The sequence below is a fragment of the Xiphophorus hellerii genome, chromosome 21 (assembly GCF_003331165.1).
Source record: "Xiphophorus hellerii strain 12219 chromosome 21, Xiphophorus_hellerii-4.1, whole genome shotgun sequence".
NCBI classification, from domain to species: Eukaryota; Metazoa; Chordata; class Actinopteri; order Cyprinodontiformes; family Poeciliidae; genus Xiphophorus; species Xiphophorus hellerii.
The window spans coordinates 15,948,316-15,969,840 of NC_045692.1; the positions used below are offsets into that span (position 1 = coordinate 15,948,316).

General features: G+C 37.0%; 2 protein-coding genes across 2 annotated transcripts in view; both read right to left on the reverse strand.

Moving 5' to 3' along the window:
* Positions 1–14,086, reverse strand: part of kiaa1217 (KIAA1217 ortholog) — a 118,888-nt gene extending 104,802 nt beyond the window's left edge. Inside the window, exon 1 of the mRNA XM_032551773.1 lies at positions 13,780–14,086. Within this exon, the coding sequence (XP_032407664.1) occupies positions 13,780–13,849 (70 nt within the window). The 5' untranslated portion in view covers positions 13,850–14,086. The remainder of the gene's footprint in view (positions 1–13,779) is intronic.
* A 1,146-nt stretch (positions 14,087–15,232) lies between these two features.
* otud1 (OTU deubiquitinase 1) lies at positions 15,233–18,524 on the reverse strand. Its single transcript, XM_032550847.1, has one exon. It carries the CDS (start codon positions 18,262–18,264, stop codon positions 17,044–17,046), a length of 1,221 nt encoding a protein of 406 aa, XP_032406738.1. The 5' UTR covers positions 18,265–18,524; the 3' UTR covers positions 15,233–17,043.
* Between the last annotated feature and the right edge of the window lie 3,001 nt (positions 18,525–21,525).

The following is a 21,525-nucleotide window of genomic DNA, read 5'->3' on the forward strand; positions in this document are numbered from 1 at the left end:
CAGAAATCTGGGAAACACATGGAAGGCCAAGGAGGTTAGTCTGCAATCTTTCTTGCAAAAGGCAATTCAAAGTGAAAGAGACATGCATTAAAAACTACAAATACATTAAAGAAATACCAGTAAACATTACTGAGCTGATAAAAAAGAATTAAACTTTAAACAGTTCATTTAAAACAAGTAGCTACACAAAAGTAAAATCAGATAATAAAAAAAATAAATAAATATATATGTCACCTCTATGGTTAAAATGTATTAAACAGTAATATTTTCTGTCTTCAGCAAGCAGTTTCTACACCTCTTATTTATTGAGGGAGTAAGTTCCAAAGAAGCATAGAAACAAAATGTTGCTCAACAGGTCTATAAAGCCTTTGGTTATACCTAGGAGGTCTAAACAGTTCCTGATTGAGAAGCAACAAGAGTTTCTGAAAGGCACTGAATAGCCTAGGACTATTCAGTGCCTTTAAGACCAATAACAAAATGTAATTTTTTTTTTTACAAACAAGAAACCACTGCACTGATTTCAGAACTTTTAAATGATCCTATTTCCTGGTTTTCCTGGGCAGGACCTTGTTTTAGAATTTTATTTGTTTATTGACATAACCTATAAAGTAAATTTAATCAAATATTTATGAACCCAGAAGCACCTCTACTTTCCCTTTAGATGCATCACGAATCATATTATAAAAAATGCTGTCATCTGATGTCCTTCCCCTTACATCAAAACCAGGCTAAAGGTTTCAAACTGAAATAAATAAATAAATAAAACTTGAAGGAATATAAAATGAAACTAAACAAAACTTTTTGTCAAAAATGTATTTAATGTGTAACATCTATATATGAAAAAAATATATATAAAAGTAAAATGCTGACACAAAATTATTTAATCTACACTAAAACAGAAAGAGACTTACATACAAGTTCAGCTATTTGAAGCATTCTAAAAGGTCTGTGTAAATGTCACAATGGCATAAAGGTATATGTTTTCAGAAGGATGTTATACTGAAATCTTTTCACACCCACCATTGCTTAATAGTTACACTAATACACTTTTTTCTTCCATTTAAATGTGATCTGGGCTAATTATTCTACAGTGCATGCACAGAAGATAATTTTTCCACCATTAAATCAACATTCAGTCTTATCCGAATGGGACAGAATGGTTATAAAATTCCATGAATCCTCCACCCAGAGTGAAATATGTTGCAAAGAGCGTGCTCACTGAATTATATAGGCCTTCATAAGGCCAAGCTTGAATTCCTCACCAATTATTCAGCAAGTTTTTCAACCTGAAATAAGTAACATTTTACAGTGATGACTCCCTCTGGACCATCACAGCCATGTGGTTGTAATTTACGCTAACAGTTATTTCATTTGTGATCTTTCACATGTGAAAATGCCACTTGTCTGAGCACTCTCTGGGGGGATTATAAATAATCTGTGTGTCTCTGAGTCTATATTTACGTATGTTATGCTTGCCCAGAGATTTCCATTGGAGGATTTTTTGTGCTTCGCTCTCTAAATCAAGCCAATCAGTTTCAATGACTGAATATCAGCACAATAATTTAGCGTACCATATATAGCATGTATCATTTTATTTTCCATCTCAAGTCTATAAGATATTTAAATGATATGATTAGTTGTAAATCAGTGGAGCAGAGTGAATACAGAAAGTCATGTGCTGGAATTATATACCCTTAAAAAAACTAACCAATGTTTAAATTTCTGCAACAAATTAACTGGGTTAGGATTAAATAGTTAATTAATTTCAAAACTGCAGGTAATCACTGAATCTTTGGCGTGTCTATCGACACTTGAGAGAAAGCTTAGGCTAGCCATGCATGTAAATATTATAAGTCCCAAATGGCATTTCTTCCACACTTCATCTAATCCTTCCCTCGCCGCAAAAATATGGCAGATCTGGGCAGGAGATTGGATAAGACCTAACATATACACCTCTCTATGATGTCATTTAAACTGATAAAAAGCCATTTTACCTCCTAATACCTGCAAACAGACATTCTTTCACTGGCAAAATTTGAATGTATGGTACCTCAAATATTCTACATAGCTAACCAAACACAAAGAAACTCATGACTGTGATTCAATATGTACTGATGCTCTTATTTTACTACTTTTTCATTTTTAAAATACAGACCGAAGAGAAAATCATACTTCCCTGTGCTTGTGACCCTTTCTTTAATACTTAGCTGAGAATAGAGCAAAGCATTTGAACTGCAGCAGCAGCAAACGCCAGCATCTATGTCACTATACAACAGGATGTCTCCCATCAGTGCACATAAATGCAAGTGGACAGACATGCGTGCACATATGTATGGCCACACAAACACACAGGGCTTCAGTCAGCAGTAGAGATCTGCTGAGCAAACAAGAAACGTTTGGCCCAGGCTGAGACCGGACAGAGATAAGAATCTAAGTCAAAAGAGACACACAAAAAAAGAGACAGACACATATAGGAGACTAAACAAAGTTTGAAAAGGCTGGATGGTGTTGAAAGAAATCATGGCATAAAAAGGACTGGAAATAGGTATGAAGGACAATGGGGGAAGGAACAGCTATGTGGGATATCTGCTTGTAGTAATGGGTTCCTGGCTTGGAACTAGAAGGGCAATTCTTTGGCTCTTCTCTTTGTTATATAGTACAGTGGAATCCCACAGGAATAATGGTCCCTCAATTTATGTGTTCCTTCTATGGTCATAATTCAAATTTATAGTCAATTCTCTGAACTACAACTATCACTAACTTGAAGCTAGTTGCAATAAATTGTATCACAATTTGCTCCAGCCAATTTTTGGAAGTGGATACTTAAGACAAGGATTGTGGTGTAAATATTCATTTGAAGAACGTGATTTAACATATTTTGCCCACTTTAGGACAAAAAGGTAAAGTAGTTTACTGGTACATGGTTCTGCAAGAACTTCCTTTGCCTTACTTGATCTCCACTTCTCTCCAAAGGTTAAGGAAACAACAGTGGGTCTTTGTTTTCCTGAGCAAATGTGACGCTCCAGCCAGAATGAAAATACAACCACAGCACACATGTTTCTGATTGGCTTTTATTTTCAGAGCTAAGGTCAGAGGTCAGTCAGGGACGCCCACTTTGTCTGGTACCTAACCTAACCCTTTTGGCTGCTTGTTGGTTTGTCTGTACACACGTTTTAGTGTCTATGCCCAGCCGAGACTGAGTCAGAGCCCCTTGGGTGTGTTTCCTATCCCGAGTCTTTGGAAACCTCTAATGCATCCCCAGTGTGCTCCTTTGGGGAAGGAATTCATCTGAGGCAAGCTCCCCTCAATGAAATGATAACATAAGTCACTCCTGGGGCTAAGAAACTGGACTAAAAAAATACATGAAGTGAGAGGACAGTACAGGAAAGGAAACTATACTCCAGGAGAAAGAGAAGGAAGAAAATCCCTCTCTTTTGATGAGACTGGTTCTTCATTCTGTTACCTCATTGCTCCAAGTAAAAGAGGGAGGGCGGTAAGAGAGTTCTGTGGCTTTGGCCAGAAAACCCAAGAGTCTGATGCTCATTAAAGAGTCCAAAGAACATCAAAGACTAACCCAAAACCTTTATCAGTGAAGACCAGCCACAATCCCCATGATATTAAAAACTGGGCGCCGCTCAGTGTTCTGATACATGAAGAGGAACTTGGTTGACTCTGGGGCTGGGGGACTTAAAGGTCCTCGAGGTCAGAAGAAAGTTAACTTTTGCCCACCTCAGTGTTTCCCTGCGGTTAACAATCTTTCTGTGGGCAGAAAAAATAGGAGATAATGATAGCCAGCAGCTGTGGGATGATAATGGGGGAATAAGAGCTGTGAGTATGATCTAAAACACTGTACAATGAAAGACACAAGTCTCTCAGATGCTTTTAATTAGTAGAACATAGTTCATTTAGAGTTTATTTATTAGCTCTAATGCATACTTGATCTCAAAACTCAATGATGCATTTTTTTTGCATTCAATTACTTTTTTGTGAAGGATGTTTTTCTAGTTATATTTCAAAGTGGACCAAATTCTGACTTCCTTTGCTTGTTTATGATTTTCAGTTTTCCAGTAAGCTAAAATGTAATATCAACTTGCTGGGAGTGAACTTAACCATATCGTGGCTTGCTGTAGTCACTGATTTAAGAAAATACTTTCAAATTTGAACCTATATTCTAAGAAAATCTCTTGCAACCAAATTTCAGGCTAGGTGGTAATTTAAACCTCTATGAACCTTTCTGTAGCAACTCTTTTATTTTGATCATTTATGAGCAGGCATCAATAAACTAAAAAATTAAGAATAAAATGAAGCTCACTGCTGTGTCAGGTCCTTTTGTGTATTTATTTCCCTTTATTCCTTTCTTTCTCTCATTCTTTCCTTTTGTTTTTCTTTCTTCCTTAAGTTTATAAGGAAGTTTTAAGTTTATAAGGAACAACTATTTCTGTGAGATTTTTCTGCATATTATTAACTGAAACCTGCTATGAGCAAAATGAGTCTTATTAAAACAGAATAAAAATGCTAATGTTTGCACAGCACTTTGTTTTGTCCTAAAGGTGTTGGTATGAAAATGATAAGCTCACTATCAAACAGTTAAAAAATACCAGGGATTAACAAAAATGAAACAGAAACCTGTCCTAGATGACTCCACACATACTAAAGAGATTAGTATTAGATTAGCACTGAGTCCATCTTGGTGGTCTAAGAGCTGCAGCTGAGCAGACTCATATGCAAACAATACAGAAGGGAGACGCTGAAGATTAGAAAAACATTCAAAGAACATATGTTTCTTCTTAGAGTAATGAATCATAACCCCAAGAAGAACCCAAAGTGTTTGTCCAATAAACTCCAGATCTGCACTTACTGCACACATAAGCACGAACATTGACACATGAACTTATGCAGCAAAGCAACATGTATTTCTGTGTGTCATCATCTAAAGATAAAAACAACCACAATTCCCCAGGGCAGTGTGAACATTTAGAAGATAGTTTCGAGTACAGGAGAGAGGCCTGAGCTCTAGTCTGGAAGACATCGGATTTTAATGCATAGATGTACTGTATATGAGGCTTATATCTTGAACCATATTTTGGATGTCTGTTCAGTTATGATGAAAAGTTTGGTTTTATAAGTAGTGTTATTTACTGAAAAACATTTCAAAATGTTAAAGGATCCTACAACACTTCATAGGAGTCCTGTGTCCAAAAGGTTTGCATGTAGGATCAACAAATTATTATTTAGGCTGACAAACAGAAAATGATTGACTGAAAGAGCCAAAGAGTAAAAGCTCTCAGTAAGCTTGCCAAGATGTCTGATTATCAAGCAAAGCCACAGCCATTAAATCTCTTACACAACTGCTGGCCTCTGCAGTGGCTTCTGACAGCCAAGACCTCATCATCACAGACTTCAGAGGCTGCTCATCATATTTTAGTTTTTAAGCCAGATTACCTGTGAGAGTGCTGGTGAGTTGACTTTAAAGATGTGTTGATGTTTAATAGTCTGAAAAATCCTCATTAAATTGTAATTAGTTACTCTTTCTTAAAAAAGCTAAATCAATACAAGGATTGTTTTAATCTTTGAACGAAAGTGCTTGACCATGAAGTTAAGAAAGAATTTCGTTGTCAGTTCTTCAATGTGAAAGAAACAGCTCCTGATTGAAGAAATCCTTTGTCTTTAGATTAGAGGTGGATCAAAGGATCAGCAGCTATTTGCTGATGTCAGCTTTGCACTTATTGGCATGTTCGTATTTCAAAGACCTTTCATTGAGGAAAGTGGATTAGCCCAAATCGACCTAAAATATGAAAAGAAGTTAAACAAAACCAAGTAGTTTCCACAAAATATGTATTCTGCATTCATTTTACGAGACAGATGCTGATAAAGCAGTAAGTAGCACAGTGCTCATTATTCTGAGCTGAGCTCTGACAACTTACAAAAAGAACTTGACAGTTTTTTCACATTTTGTCACACTGAAACTACAAACTGCAATGTACTTTAATGGAATTTTATGCAACAGATCAACATACTGAGTGCATGTTTTGTTTTTGGAATTGCAAATATTGAGAACTGAAAAGAAAGGGATACATGGTGTGAAGATGATTTACAAAATACGATTCATCATGGAGGCTTTGTGTTTGGTGTGATAGTCAATGTTAATTTTCTCCCATGCCTAATGTTTTTCATGCTTTTTAGTTTTATCTGACCTGAACACAATCTTCCACATGCTTCCTGTGCCCCATAAATAACTTGTGGCACTTGTGGTACAAACAAGACCTCTTACGGCTACCTTCTTGCCATCCACCCATAAAGGCCAGATTTGTGGAATGAATGACTAAGAGTTGTCCTGTCAACAGATTCTTCCTCTTAGAGGGGTGTGAATATTTGTAAAAACTTTGAAAACCATGTCTTATTATGCTCTGACTGCACAGTTATGATCTATTTTGTGTTAGGTAGCTCAGTTGTAAGAGCACCAAACGTTTGATGTGCCGGACCCAGGGTTCAAATACCTGTTCGTGTGGCACTGCTTGTTTCTGACGCTGGCACCTAAGCTTCCCTACCCCTCTCACACACCGTCTCTTTGTGCACTTCCCTGCATGTTGGCACTCTATTTCTAGACTGTCACGTCAGACAAAGTCAGACAGACTTCCTTCTAAGTAGCTTATTGTTATCTCTGGTATTAATGGCACTATTATATCCTCATTTGTTAATCGCTTCAGATAAAAGTATTTGCGGAATGTATAAACATAGTAAATCATAAATTTCCTGCAAAATACATTGAAGTTGATAGCTGTGACATAAATGTTAAAATGTTCAAAAGGTATGAATATTTTTGCAAGACACTGCATCATTGAAAGGAGACTTTGAGCAGCTGAAAGGGACAACTGCTGTATATGGATTGCAGTTAAAATCTTCTCAGCATTTTCTCAATGTATTCCTCCCACAGCCGCTATGCTGCTACCGCACCCAATCAGTGGCATCCCATCCAGTTACACACACACCCGCCCACCCAAACCTCCCATTTGTCATATTGACAGGAGCGGCTTGCGGTTATTGACTGGGAGCAGACTGTCTTCAAATTCACAAACATAGTTATCAAATTAGATACAAAAGCAAAGCGTGTGGAATGTTAAATGATTGCTGTTTGCCAAGTGAGGTAAATAATAAGTAACCAGGAGGAGCTGTTTAAATGAACGGCAGTTACAGAGTAAAAGTGTTCATGCCTTTGGTTTCTCTTATACCTCCTATAACTATGACTTACTTGTCTTGGTTTTCTGTTGGGTCATTTTGATTTGTGACGAGCTTAGAATCTTTATTTTGTATTTTTTTTAATTGTACTGTCTTATTGTTTTTCATTTGAAGTTTAGATTTTTATTGAGCGCAACAAAAGTCAGATACAATGATGGTGTTAAAAAGAATTAAGTTTTTCTGTAACCTTCATTTTAGTTCTAGAGTGTGTAAATGAACCTTTCGTCTGTGTTTGGTTGAAATGTTTGTTACCTTGTGGGTGTGTCTTTTGTGGCAGCCATCTTGGGAGCCTGCTAAAAGAGGAGCCCTGCCTCAAACCAGCTCTTTTATAGAAAGTGCAGTGATAAGAGCTGGAATTTGGTTGGTTAAAGCTTAAAGAAATTAAAATAATACAATTATTTGTAAATTCTGCATACAGAAAAGGTTTTCCTGATATTTTATTATTGACACAAAAAGGAGTGTGTTTACATTGTGTATATTAAAGGTAACTTTGTTTTATTTTTCTCCACTCTGGCAGACTGAGGCCATTGGCCAATGTAAATTGAGAAGGCGGTATATGGGTGGACTGCTGGATGTAGGACTGACTTTCTTTAGCTACTCCATCATATCATCTTCAGGAAGGAATTCATGCAGGGGAATGGTTTAGAAAAACAAAACAAAAACGAAAAGAAAAAACATCTGTTCCTTCTCTACAACACAAGTATCCCACTGTAGGAGACACTGGAGCCTCCAGCAGCGGAGGCTGCCATTTTTTAAATCTGCTGCGTTGCATCAGACTTAATAAACCAGCTTTGTTTGCTGTACAGTCACGATTGACTGACTTCTCTATCCAAACCACACCACTCAGCATAACAGATGGTTTAGAGTACTTTTCCAGAATCTATTCAGTCTGATTTAGTAAAATATACATTATGATCTTAACTGTAACAGATTAAAACATAAAGTATGCTTAAAATACTGTTTTACAACCTCATTACCCTCTTTGTCACAGGGCTGGTGTTTTAAATGTTGAACATTGCAACAGTCTGCCTTTCTTGTTAGTAGTTTTTCAGCATAATAGTGCATATTATGACCCTCCATAATATGACAGAATTGTGTGGTTCGGTCCCCATGAACTGCTGGAGTGATTTTGATTCATTAAAGTCAATAAAGATTGCAGATATTAATGTTGAAACAAGAAAACTTCTCAAGGAGTACAACACCGCAGTTTATTTTAGTACATGGCATGAGTGTATGGGGAAAAAAGTCAACCCTTGTTTTTCACAGTAGAATCTGCACTGTGAAGAAAAGCAAACGGTACACCATATACAAACATCTAAATTTAGAAAGGTTAGAAGTATCAAAAAGTGAATAGAAAGGAAATCAACTTTTTGTGTATGTGTGCGTGCATGCACGTGTATGTAATAATAGCTGACCTCTGCAGCAGTGACTGAGATCTTCTGATCAATTTGTGAAGTCATTAAACCCACCAAATGTGTATGAAAGATTCAGTGTTGTCAGCATGGAGTGTAGAGATAAGCTTTACACGAGCTCCATTATCAAGTGCCACCATACAAGGGTGTGTATGCAGACATGAATGCAGATGCGCACTTTGTGTTGAAAATCAGCGCAAACCCTTATAAAACCTGGCCCATTTCCTCCCCACACACCTATTTGGTATTTTCCTTTGAACATGACCTGGCTGCAACATCAAACGAGAGGCTATTTCACTTCTAACTGATGTGTGTCTAAATCAGTTTTTTGCTCACCTTGCTCCTTTGGGAAAAAAATGAAAAAAGAAGCTTAATCAGGGAGTGTATCATACATGGTTAGTGGTAGGGAAGGGCATATGGAGACTGTGATTACATCCTAAGTCCTAACACCGAGACAAACTGTCTCACTTCACAAGTAAAGAGGAGTATCTATTTCCAAAGCACATCTTGTGGTGGATGAATAATAACCCTGCAGAGAGCTGTGCAGCCCACAGGGTGTTTTTATTTTAACAGTGAACATTTTCTTCTGTGTTATTCGACCTTAGATCCTCTGAGATGACTATTAACATCACAGGCATGTCGGTTGTTTCTCAGTTGCTTCTACATGTGACAAAAAAGGAGCCGATTCCATTCATCACTTGTTGCTCCCAGAGACGACAAACCACATTATATCCGACTTATACCATTACACTAAAATGCATTTCTTTAGCTACTCCATCATATCATCTTCAGGAAGGAATTCATGCAGGGAAATGGTTTAGAAAAACAAAACAAAACAAAAACGAAAAGAAAAAAACATCTGTTCCTTCTCTACAACACAAGTATCCCACTATAGGAGACACTGGAGCCTCCAGCAGCGGAAGAAGACAGAGGAGGGCGGTTCATTCATCAGGCATCTAGAGCCTCATCAGCCAGCTAGAAGGAGATGATGACTCTACCAAGACTAATTGCAACCACAAGAATATGCTGCATAACAAGTTTTACTCCCTCTTGTCCACCCCTGTTGTGTTTCTCTTTCTTCTTTAGTCTTGTAAAAAAAAATAATAATAATAAACTTCCCTCCCAATGTTTATCTTAATTTCTCAACTAAGACCTGTATTCAGACTTGCCTTCCTCACACTTGATGACAGGACAAAATGTCATAAGTTAGGGTGTAGTACTTAAGGTTTTTTTTTCTTTTCTGAAATAATATACACTTTGAATATGCCGCGTATTAAATGACAGTCAGAAAAAAATATGTTCACTTTTGTAAACTTCTAAGCTTTAAAGTGTATTTAAAAAAAAAACAATTAGAAGAATTCATTATGTCATTGATTTATTAGTAAATCAACTATGTTTTTTGGAAAAAACAAAGCTGAAAAAAAAGATAGGCGACAACTTCCCCTCAAAAAAGAAGCCATTGTACAAACAGAGACACTGAGGAGTGAAATGACCACTGTTGAAAGAGGGGAATTCATAGTGCTTCTTTTTAAGAAACATTTTGGTCATAAGAGATATCTGAGATATTATGACACAGTCATGTGAAATTACTTTGAGCAGAAAGGGAACAGCTGCTCAGTGATGTCATTTCCTTTCATACCAGGTCAAACAATTCAAGATGTTTTTAGGGATGTCCTTATACCACCCACAGAAATGAACTGGGATTGCAGTCAAAGCAATTTAAACTGACTGTGTTAGAGATTTTTACTATGCTTTGATTTTACGTCATAAAATGCCATGTTAATGCTTTACACAAATAGCATCATCAGCATGAGCTAGACCTGAAATTACTGCAGAGGGTAGTTGCAATGTAGACTATGTTATACTAATAGAATACAGTTTTTCTCCTTTTCTGCACTTTAAAGCTATGAGGTTTCCAGGTGTATACAAAACATTAGTTTTTCTTTCTTAACTTGTAGTATTAACTTAATTATTGTACTATTAGATTGGAAATTAGTATGCCGAAACTTAAGTGACCCTCATTGGCATCTGGAACATAAAATCTTAATTTGGAGATCCTTTGCTATTTCTATCCCCCTAAAATCCTATTTAAAACACCTTAAAACCACCTCAAACTTTTCTTAAGCATCAGGAGAAATGTAATGGGTTTTATTCTTTCCACTACTTCACTTTTTCTTTTTTACCTTTTCTAAGAAAACCACTGGAATGCGGCTAATTAAAACAGGAAGTACAACAGCGTGTTGTCCATGCTTAATGCTTTGTTTTGCTCTCTAGGGGAACTTAAGGAACCCTTCAGGGACATGTCTTTAATTAAGAGTAAAAACAGCTGTTTAGCATTTTGAACAGCTTACAAAGTCCAAAAGAAGGATCACCTCAAATGGTTATCAGATGCAATCATCCTACCAGATTTTGCTATTTCACACTGTACCTAAATCACCAGCAGCTAAAATGAAAAACAGTGAATGATCCATCAATAGCAGAATATGTCTGAGAAACATAAAGCTTCATCCTCACCTTCATGTCTGTTTGATTTGTTTTCACAGAGAATTATAAGATACACTGGCAGAATCTCATCTCAGCTTCTGAAGATTAATGTAGACACAGACACCATCTGCTTTAAATAGATAGTACAGAAGTCTAATCTGTGTTTATGTTTCCAACACAGATTTTACCATATTGCTGAAACTATCATGCAGGGACTAAGGGTGACAACATGCAATTAAGTTTATGACTTGTTTCCTAGGCAGTCATCAAGAAAGTAAAGATTTTTCAACAAATAAACAAGTATATGTAAACAATTAAAAATCAATTTATTTACAATTCTACATTTTTATTACCTTGCATTTCTTATACACTAACAGTTTCAACCTGAAGTTATTTATCTTGTCTTAGAGAGACTTTGAAAATATCACAAATCAGTATTGGATGATAATTTCTTAAGCAAAGCATCTTCAGTAATGTTCAAATCAGTGTAACATACTCCAAAAAGCAGACTAGCACAATTAATTGTGAAGGGGGTGCATTACCATTATTCCTGTGATCATATGCTTTATGAGCATGTGCAACAGAACAGAAGAAGATGAAGACAGTGAAATTCGACTCCATGTCACCTGCCACAAAGCGGCAGAAAAATGGATTGGCTGAGTCAGAATGTGTAGTTTGTTGCTGAAGCTGCTGTTGTGTCCTCGCACACATCAACCCCGCATGGCCCACATGCAATCTGAATTTAACCTGCACACAGCATCAGCACTTCTACCCTCTGCAGTCAAAACGAATGTCCCTGACCTAATGACTTAAAAAAATAAAAACTGTATATGAAGTGATGATAAGTTGTCACAAATGCTTCTATTGTATCACAACTAAAAAGAGACCTACCCACAAAGGACTACAGATGCACTCCTCAAGCGATTTGCAGTAAACAGGCAATTTTCCAACCATATCCTAGCTCACTTGTTCTGTCACTCAACCTGTCACTATGGAGATGGGCTCAGTTTCTCTGCCATAGTCCCTGTGCTGCAGTACACAGCTATAGAGGAAAGCATAGATGGGTCACATCTAATATTACAGAGAATAAACCATATTTGTACTACATCTTTAATCTTCTATTGTTGATATACTATGGTCTGACTTCATTGATCCTCAAAGGATGGCAGCTATAGTCAGGTCATCCCTAAATGCTCTAAAAGGTCAGCATCAGCTTAAGATCAGGCATGAAAACCACTCGACTTCATGATAGGCGGGTCTGACCAGGGAGGAAAAAAGTTTGCAGCATCACGGAAAGGTCAAACTGCCACCTCAGATGAGTGTATAAAAAGGGAAGCACATGGAATATTCCCAGTGACGCCCAAGCTCAAAGGACCACTAGCGATGTAAAAACCAACTAGGTATTTACAATAAATTACTGAAAGCTGTTCTTCCCACGTCATATTACGGATTAAAATTTATTTCTGTTCACAGTAAATTATCTCACAATATACACTGTAATAAAATGTATATTATGTATTGTTTTAAACTGTCATTATGTTGTGATATTATAATATGAAACATATATCTGTGAAAAAATAAAACTCTCTCCCTTCTCCCAGTGCTACTACTGCCATCTGCAAAAATACCAAATTACACTGCTGTCAGAAAGAACCAATCAGAGCCAGGAGGAAGGTCATAGAATTGTCAATCATGCTTGTGTACATGATGAAGAATTGTGACTTAACTTGAAACAAACTCACCAACATTGTAGATATATATACATTTTAAATGTTCAATATTTATTTTGTAGAAAGGGCAATTATTTATTTAACTTTGTTGGTGTATATTGTTTCAAAGCTGTATATAAAAATCAAACCACGTTCAAATTTACACAGGAGTCACATTCAGCCATTCGCACTCAGAAATACACACATATTTATACACTGACATGCAGATTGGTGGGCCACTTGGGGTTAAGTGTCTTGCCCAGGGGAACAATGCCATGTGGAGGCTGGAATCAAACCTACAAGCTTCCGATTATAAGAGAACTACTCTACCCACTGAGCCACAGTCATCCACATCAAGGTATATTTGTATACATAGCAATAACAGTGGGGGTTTGTGTAAGCAAATGGATATAATTCATTCAGATCAGAATATCACATATGCCACTGTCATGTGTTTTAAATAAACTTGCATATGTCAAATATCTGACTAAGCAGAATTATTTATTCCTAATGATTCTGATAAGGAAACAATGTATTTTCCAAAAATGAGGTAAATGAGGAAAGAAGGGCACTAAAACTGGTAAAACAGCCACTGGTTGCCAGTAATTTATCATAAATCCATCATTTTGTCATTGCAGTGTACGACTATCACATTTTCTAGTAGCATGAGTAACATGTTAGTGAAAGTAATGTTGGCTAAGAAAAATATTAGTTTTAAGAACAAAACGACCCTTTAAAATGCAGCTTTTTTTAACATGACTAATAATTATGCATAATAAAGTTTGAGCTTTTTAGACAAAAATGTGCTATAAAGTTAACTAGCAATGTTAAAGTACAGTACAGCTGTTTTAGAGCTAATTAGGTATTTCAAAGGTTTCATTTAATACTGGAAAGGGAATAAAACGCACTTTTTCAAAATATATACATTTTTTTCTTACTGGTGAATTTGGGGCTTCCTTTGTGCTCACTAGGAGCAAGGTCCGCGAACTGCACCCGGTGTCCCGACATGTTGGCTGTTTGTTCCTCAGAATCCGCTCCGTAAATTTCCCGAGTGTCGAGGTGGACCGTGAGTTCTGGCGCGTGGGAATCCTTCACAGGCGCACCGCGCGCGACAGAAGAGCGTCAGTGTCCGTCGGTGACTTTCTTTCTCTCTGTGCGCTGATTCAGAGCCAGCACAGTAGTCCACTGCAGAGAAGGAGTCCGTTCTCACCTGTCTTCCTCTTCTCTTCTCTGCTCTGCTCTGCTCAGCCTGCCTGCTTGTTTATGATCCGTAGGAGAAAACTCAGGCGCCAGAGGAGCCCATTCCTCTTAAAGAGATTAAAACTTTCTTCTATGTGCTTGTGATTGCGTCGTTACATCGCTATTGTAAAGGTTTCAGGTAAAAAAATGTAACAAAATATAGTTAACTCAGCAGCAGTTGAAGCACACATCACAAAACTTTTATGTTATTGTTAGGTTGTTTCAGAAAGAAGTTAAATTTTTAAACTGAAATGAAAATCGTAATATGACGTGCCTAAATGCACACTTTAAAAATATACAACATTTTACTAAGACTTGTGCTTTGTGCGCTGAGTTAATAAAGAAGCCCTGACTATCCCTACATTTGAACAAAAAGAAAAAAAAAATAATTACTGCATAACGTTAACGTAATTTAGGAAATATTAGAGTTTAGAGTGCCATCTAGTGGAAGCAAAGTCAAACTGTTTTTGTTTTTTTTCTTTTCTTTTTCTTGGCATTGTGGCAGTTTTTCTTGGATGCAACAAAAAAATTCAAGGGTCATTTTCTGTACTCCAAATAATTTACTGAAACAAACCATGATGGAGGTATTTCGGAAACACTTCCAGGAACCTTATAAAAATAGATTGGAATGTGTTGCAGTAAGACTACGGTATTTTGGGGGTTTGAACGTTGTTCTTCTGCAGACTTTGCTTTTAAAATCCTTGCTTGGTCATAAGATTCATGGATACAGATTACTAGTGAAGATCCTTTTCTAAGGTGACAAAGGTTGCCACCTCCATCTATTTCTGTTTATAAATTCATAGATTTGTCATGTACTGTGTGATGCACAAATATTCGCATCTCTAAACTGTTACGTTACATAAACTGCCATAAACTGTAGTATATTTTAATCAGATTTTATGTGACAGACCAACACAAACTAGCACCTAACTGATGTGGAAGCAAACTCATGATTTTAATTTTGTTTTTACACCAAGTTCTGCAGTTGGACCTGAAGAATTGGCTGTAGGATCATTGTAATTGACATAGTTCAAATGGAGTCAAGTACAGTCTTTGTACTACAAAGCCTTTCAGATAATATTAGCAAGAGTACATTAGAAAAAAAAAAAAAAGAAATGTTAATTTGTATATTAAAAAAGCAGGAAAATGTAATCTCATTTTTACATTTTATTCAGAAACAATCCAAAAAATAAAAACAAATCCGTGAAATTTATAGAAATAACTCAAGATCATCAAGACACCAAAACTTAATTGTGGTGGGACTTGGCATGGACTGAATAATGGCATGAAGCAATTCTGGTTTCACAAATTCTAAATTGTACTATATTATGTGCCTACAGTTTATGGTTGTTTTAATGACAAGCCAGATAAAGTGCCAGAGTGACTGGAATTTTCTCCAGTTGTGTGGAACATACACTCTCTACCGCTACCCCTCCCCCGTGTGCTGCTGCTAGTCAGCTGTCTGAAAAAAAGAAAATGCACATTTTACTTGCTTAGAAAGAGAAAGAAACATGATTTAAAACAAAAAAATGAAAATAAACCCATCACTCTTACTAAGGTACTACATGTTTGCTTTAAAACTACCGCAAAACTGAGTTGGTACAATTTATATCTTTGTATATGCCAATGCATTAAGATAAAAAAAAGATAAACAGTTATACCTGTAGTAATATATTATCTCAGCAGCAGTAGGAAAGTTTTACTGATCTAAAGAAAACCAATTAGAACATGTTGTACTTTTTTGTTAATGCTGTACTACTGCGGATAAAGCGTGGTGAGAATCCAATAACCAACCTATACCTAGTTGGAACTTTTGTGCAAAAGAGAGAAAACAGATTTTAAAAAAGACAAATAAAAAAAATACATATATACATAAGGAAATGCAATCTAAAATTCACTGCATTTCAAACTGGGTTCTTAAACATTTCAAAACGAAATTACATACATTTCCCAGTTCAAATGGACATTTTTTTCAGCAGACTTTTGTAACACTTTGGACATTTGAATATAAAAAACTAAAGCTGAAATGGGTTAAATAGTTGTCAGTTGTCCTATTATCTGTAGGTTTTGCAAGTCATGAAAATTAAACTGGCTTTAATTTTTTGGAATGCAAGGTTTCACTACTTTTTTGTGTCTGGACTAACTGAGATCAGCTCCATCTTAAAATCTATAATTGATTTCTCAAATAAAGATTGAAGGATCTCACATAACATGTGGGCTCTTTATATTAGATCAAGAACTTTTTTCAAGTTTATTAGGGTTGGTCAAAATAACAAAGATCAGGAAATATGGTGCTTTGTTTTACATTTTACCCAGGCCTGAATCACCAACCACATCTTTTGTTTAACCTCACTTTACAGTTGCCTGAAACCTAAAAAGTAGTGAAATGGTTCTTTGTGGGGGGTTGAGGTACATTCAGTCAGTGAGTCAAAAACCAAACATAATAATGGGTAACATTAAAATGTAGTTGTGATTAAGCAAATCAAAGACAAAGCATGTTATTTAGACATAAAAACACTTAATTTTTTTGGCATTTTTAGATGTTTATCCTCAGAAAATAGAAAAGGAAAAGTCAGAAATCTAACAGTTTCCTAAGTGCTTTTTGTACAAATTCCAGACTACATTGGAGCCCTGTTTAAAACGCTTCAATTGTTGCACAAATGATGTTAAAAGTATAAATGGTCAGCCAAGAAAAGGCAAATAAATCCTGTAAACTGCAAAAATACTCAAACTCAAAGCATCACTGATGTCAACATAACTAAAATCATCCAAAGAACAAGCATACATCCTTCAAATTCCAATCTGGAAGTTATGATATATAGAAAAACTCAAGTCTGTGCACTGCACTTTGTTTCACACTTAGAAATCTTATAAAAATAATTTAAAGCAGGAAAAAAGTCATCAGAAGAGTCTCTGTCTGTCATTTTGTAAGAAAATATGTGCTCCGTCATACAAACTTTATTTCAAACATAACCATTTTGCTCTAGGTACATCTTAGACAGCGAGGCTGCCATAGATTTTGCCAGGTCCTCGTCCCGCTTCCTCTGCATCTGCGATTGTCGACACCAGTCCTCATACTCTGGGTTGGGGAGACGCTTGTCCAATACGACATCGTAGTGACCATTGCTGAGCCAGCTAAGCCAGATTGCCGGTTTGGAGGCGTCCTCCTCCCCAAGATAGTGCACCATGGTGGAAACAGTGAAACTCTCCAAGCTGCCACCAGTCGTAAGGTGGATGTTGACATTCAGCATTTGACTCATGGCTAGGAGCTCTGGATACCCAGCCCAGGCACCATCCTGTGCCGCGCTGATCAAGAACTCTCCAACGTCCCCCTCAATGATGGGTATGAACTCGTCCAGGTGGTCGGCGATGTGGTGCACTGTCTGCTCCCGCAGCTCCCCATGCCTTGCTTGATCTCCATATGTGGCCTTGCACACAGCTCTGTACAGGCAGTTGCCATCTGGACTGATGTGGTACCTGTACTTGTGTCTCTCCTGGAGGTACTTGTTCTGCCTCTCCACCTCAGCCAGATACCTGGTGACCTTATCGTTGATGTCCCCTGTTTTTTGGCATCTCTGCGGTGGAGACTCCTGGAGGACACTGAGCTCAAAGGCCTTCTCCTCTTTACGTGACGACCCCATGGGAGAAAGTTCTTCCATATCCAATGAGGCAAATCCATTCCTTCTAGAAGAAGATGTTTGGGAAGAGGTTTCATCCTCGTATGAATTCCTCATCCCACTGATACTGCTCCTCCTAAAAACATGATTCCCACGAAACATCTCATCAGTTCCGTTTCCCAGATGATTAATCATCTCCCCCATTATATCTGAATCACAGTCATTGCAGAGCTGATTTTCACCTCTTTGCGACTTGTTCTTGGGCTCCTTGATGATGTGAACAGGTACAGACCTTTCCACTCCATCAGGTCTCCGGATTATTATCTCAGCCGTCGATGTGAAGTGAACTGGCCTCACCGGTGAGGCTTCGTAGCAGGAAAAGGCTGGCATGTTTGTCTCACCGCAGTTAGTCGCTGAAGTTGTGCGCAGTCGAAGTTGTCCGTCGACCTCAGAGGAACTTTGCGTCGCCGCGTTGGAGTGTTCGGACGCCGGAGACAGATTGACAGTAACTTTCCTGGACGTGGACGCCCTCGGGTAGTGTGTGAGAACGCTGTTGTACAGCTGCATGTTTGAAACGCAGTCCTTTATAGCAGGCGAAGCGGCCGTGCCGTTACGAAAACATGACAACAGCGGCTAAAAATATATTAAGACCCGTGTCATCGGTAACAACAGCGGGGAGCTGTTGGGAACGTCTCCATGGCCCCCAGTCACCTTATCAGCAACACGCAGAGACGACGACACGCTCCAGTTCGGGCTCTTTGCGTCATTTGCAGACAGGGTGCCTCCCTAATTTTAGAGTTGAAACTGCAACTGGACCCTGCTAGTTATACAGTCAGGCAGGCTTAAATCACATAGACTTCCCTTCGAGAATTTCAAGATAAAATTACATTTAAAAAAGTTTCGATATCTTTTTCAAGCCAGTTTCTCATATACAATTGTCCAAAAATTTATTTAAAATATAAAAACACCAATCATGAATTGTGACATAGCACAGGATAACTACAGTGAAACATGCCAGCAGACAAACACACAGAAAAAGCAATGGTCTGGGACTGCCTTGTTGCTTCAGGGCCTGCACAAATTGCCACAATTATTAGAAACTAATAAAGGAGAATGTCCAGTTGTCAGGTGGTGATTTTAAGCTGAGTTATAAAGAAGGACTATCACGCCATTAAGTCCATTTCGGATTGGCCTCGTCAAAGCTTGGACAAATACAAGTATGATATTCATACTTTGTAACCCTAAAATGTTGCAAAAATAAAACAAATATCCAAAGAAGAGTTACTCCAAAGTGTTATGAAAAGCCCATCAACAGTTTTCACAAATGCTGTTTGGCAGTTGCTGATGCTAGGAGTTTGTGAAACAAGTTATCAGGTTTAGAAGGTGATAACATTTAATATTTGGTCATGTTGGTTTGGTCTATTTCCCTTAATAAATTAAATCATTCTGAAAACATCTTGTTTCATTTACTTATGTGAAACAACACTTAGGGCAGCATTTGAGATGTGCAAGTAAAGGGTTCCTAAAGCAGATTAGCAGAAACAGTTTGTATGATTTTTCCCCTCCCTTATTAATTCAGTAAATAGTCCTTCAGATTCTTTTTGTTTACATTTTAATAATAAAATGTAATTGATAAATTTAAAGACTTTTCTCAAATATATATATATGGTAAATTTAAGTTTTCATTGAAAAAAATACATTTGACTTGACTGCAATCTGTCTAAACATCAAAGTTAAAATAGCTATTTATAGAGTATAGAGTATATTTATTAAGAGTTTATATTTTAGCTACTTAGCAAGTACATGCCCAGGAAGGTGACAACATTTTTGTCGTAAACAAGTGGCCAACACGTTTATTTGTAAAGTTTTATTTTGAAAGGACGCATTTGCCATCCGCTTTGTTTTGTTACTAGGTGACTTGACACATCAGTGCAAGTCATAGGTAGTCACTCTTTTTTGTTTACAGGATTACTCCACAATAGCCTAGGAGAAGCATAGAAAGAAAGAGGGGAATAAAGAAGGAAAAGTCACAATTAAGAAAGAAAGGAAGGAAGAAAAAGAAATAATCTTATGAGACTTGGACGTAATAATTGTAGATAGTCCATTTTTGGGAGGGATACAATAAATACATACAATAACCACAATAATTGCAAACAAACGACAAATTGTTGAATGTAATATTTATATTATTGTATTAAATATTATTATGACATTTTTCAATTAGATTTATTCTTGAATGACAGAAGGCTATAAGCCTTTGATATGAGAAATTTGTTCATATGCCTATATTTAACGCCTGGACTGTTATACCTTCTGGAGATTCCCAGAATGTGACTGCTTTATATAGCCTTTACCTCATAGCACTCATGTGGCTACAATTCAAGCTGTTACATGTTCTGATTAATTGATATCATCAGAGTATGATGATATAGATCGTCATGTTCTGATATTTCCTGAACGTGCATTTCCTGATGCACGTTCAGGAAATATTATGCGTAGTAATAAATGGAGGTAATTATTTAGTCTGTAGAATATTCATGTTATGTTATAAAATCTTTAAAGAAGCATTGTTAAATTTTCAGATTAACTTTTTTTCTGTTTTTGTTTTAAAGGCTGGATGTTGAATTCTAATATTTATTGCAAAATTTGTGTCATATGGATTGAGGTGAGGAAAAAATGGAGAGATCTGGGATATGACTAGTAGAATACACTTGACTTAGAAACCATCTATATGAATAGCACCTGCATTGTCAATGCAGGTGCAACCAAGTATTGAGAAAGATTTATTGACGATCAAGTGTGGATTTCCCTTCTCTTTCCTCTTAGCTCTAACTAGGCCCTGCCAAAGAAAAATATCCTTACTCTCAGATGCTCCCACCACCAGCATGCTTCACTTTGGACATGGTGTATAGAAGGAACCAGGTGGTGTAAGTCTATGTTTACCACATATTTCAGGTTTGTTTAGATCAAATCAGAACACCTTCATCCATGCGTTTGCAGTGTCCTCTACATGGCATGGGGAACTCTTTAACTTGAACTTTCTTTCAACAATAGCATTCTTCTTGACAGTTTTCCATAAAGTTGTGCTTTGTAGGGCCCATATTTGTCCTGCCCAAAGATTCTCCCCGTTAAGTTCTGGATCTCTGCAGCTGCTCTTGAATTATGATGGGCCCACCTGCTGTTTGTCTGATCAACGCTCTCCTTGTCCAATCTTTCTGTTTAGGAGGACGACCAAGTCTTGGTACAGTAGTAGCATAGTTTTTGCATATTCAGGTGATGGATTGAGCAGTGCACTGTTTGATCTTAAAACCTTATAATATTATTTATAACCTAACCCTGACCACAGTTTTTTCCTGACCAATCTTTTGTGTTCTTTTGCCTTCATGATGTTATTTGTTCACTGATAAGCTGCATTCACACTGATATTAAACAACACAAATGTAGACATTATTTATTAATTGGATGACTTCTAAAGGCAATAAGTTCAAATTAATTTTAGTTAGGGACATCAAATTAAAAAGGACTGAATAAAAATCCACCTCAGTTTTTGAAATGACAAAATGTGAAAAAGTGCAAGGCATTCTCAGTTATTCTTAGTCAAAAATGTAAACAGATATCTTCAGTTGATATGTGGGCTACAAAGAGATATTTAAGAAGATTTTATTTTACTTTATAGTTGAAACGTGTTATTTTATTATCGTATTTATGCATATGGGGTTGCACGGAAGCATTTTAACTACCAGAGGGAGCTCGAGGACCTCAGGTTTCCCTCATATTCAAATATAAAATCTGCGGCAAAACGAACCACTAGAGGGGGACATTTTCACC

Excerpts from the sequence above, each read along its gene's own strand:
- otud1 (XM_032550847.1), bottom strand. The coding sequence starts at position 18,264 with ATGCAGCTGTACAACAGCGTTCTCACACACTACCCGAGGGCGTCCACG.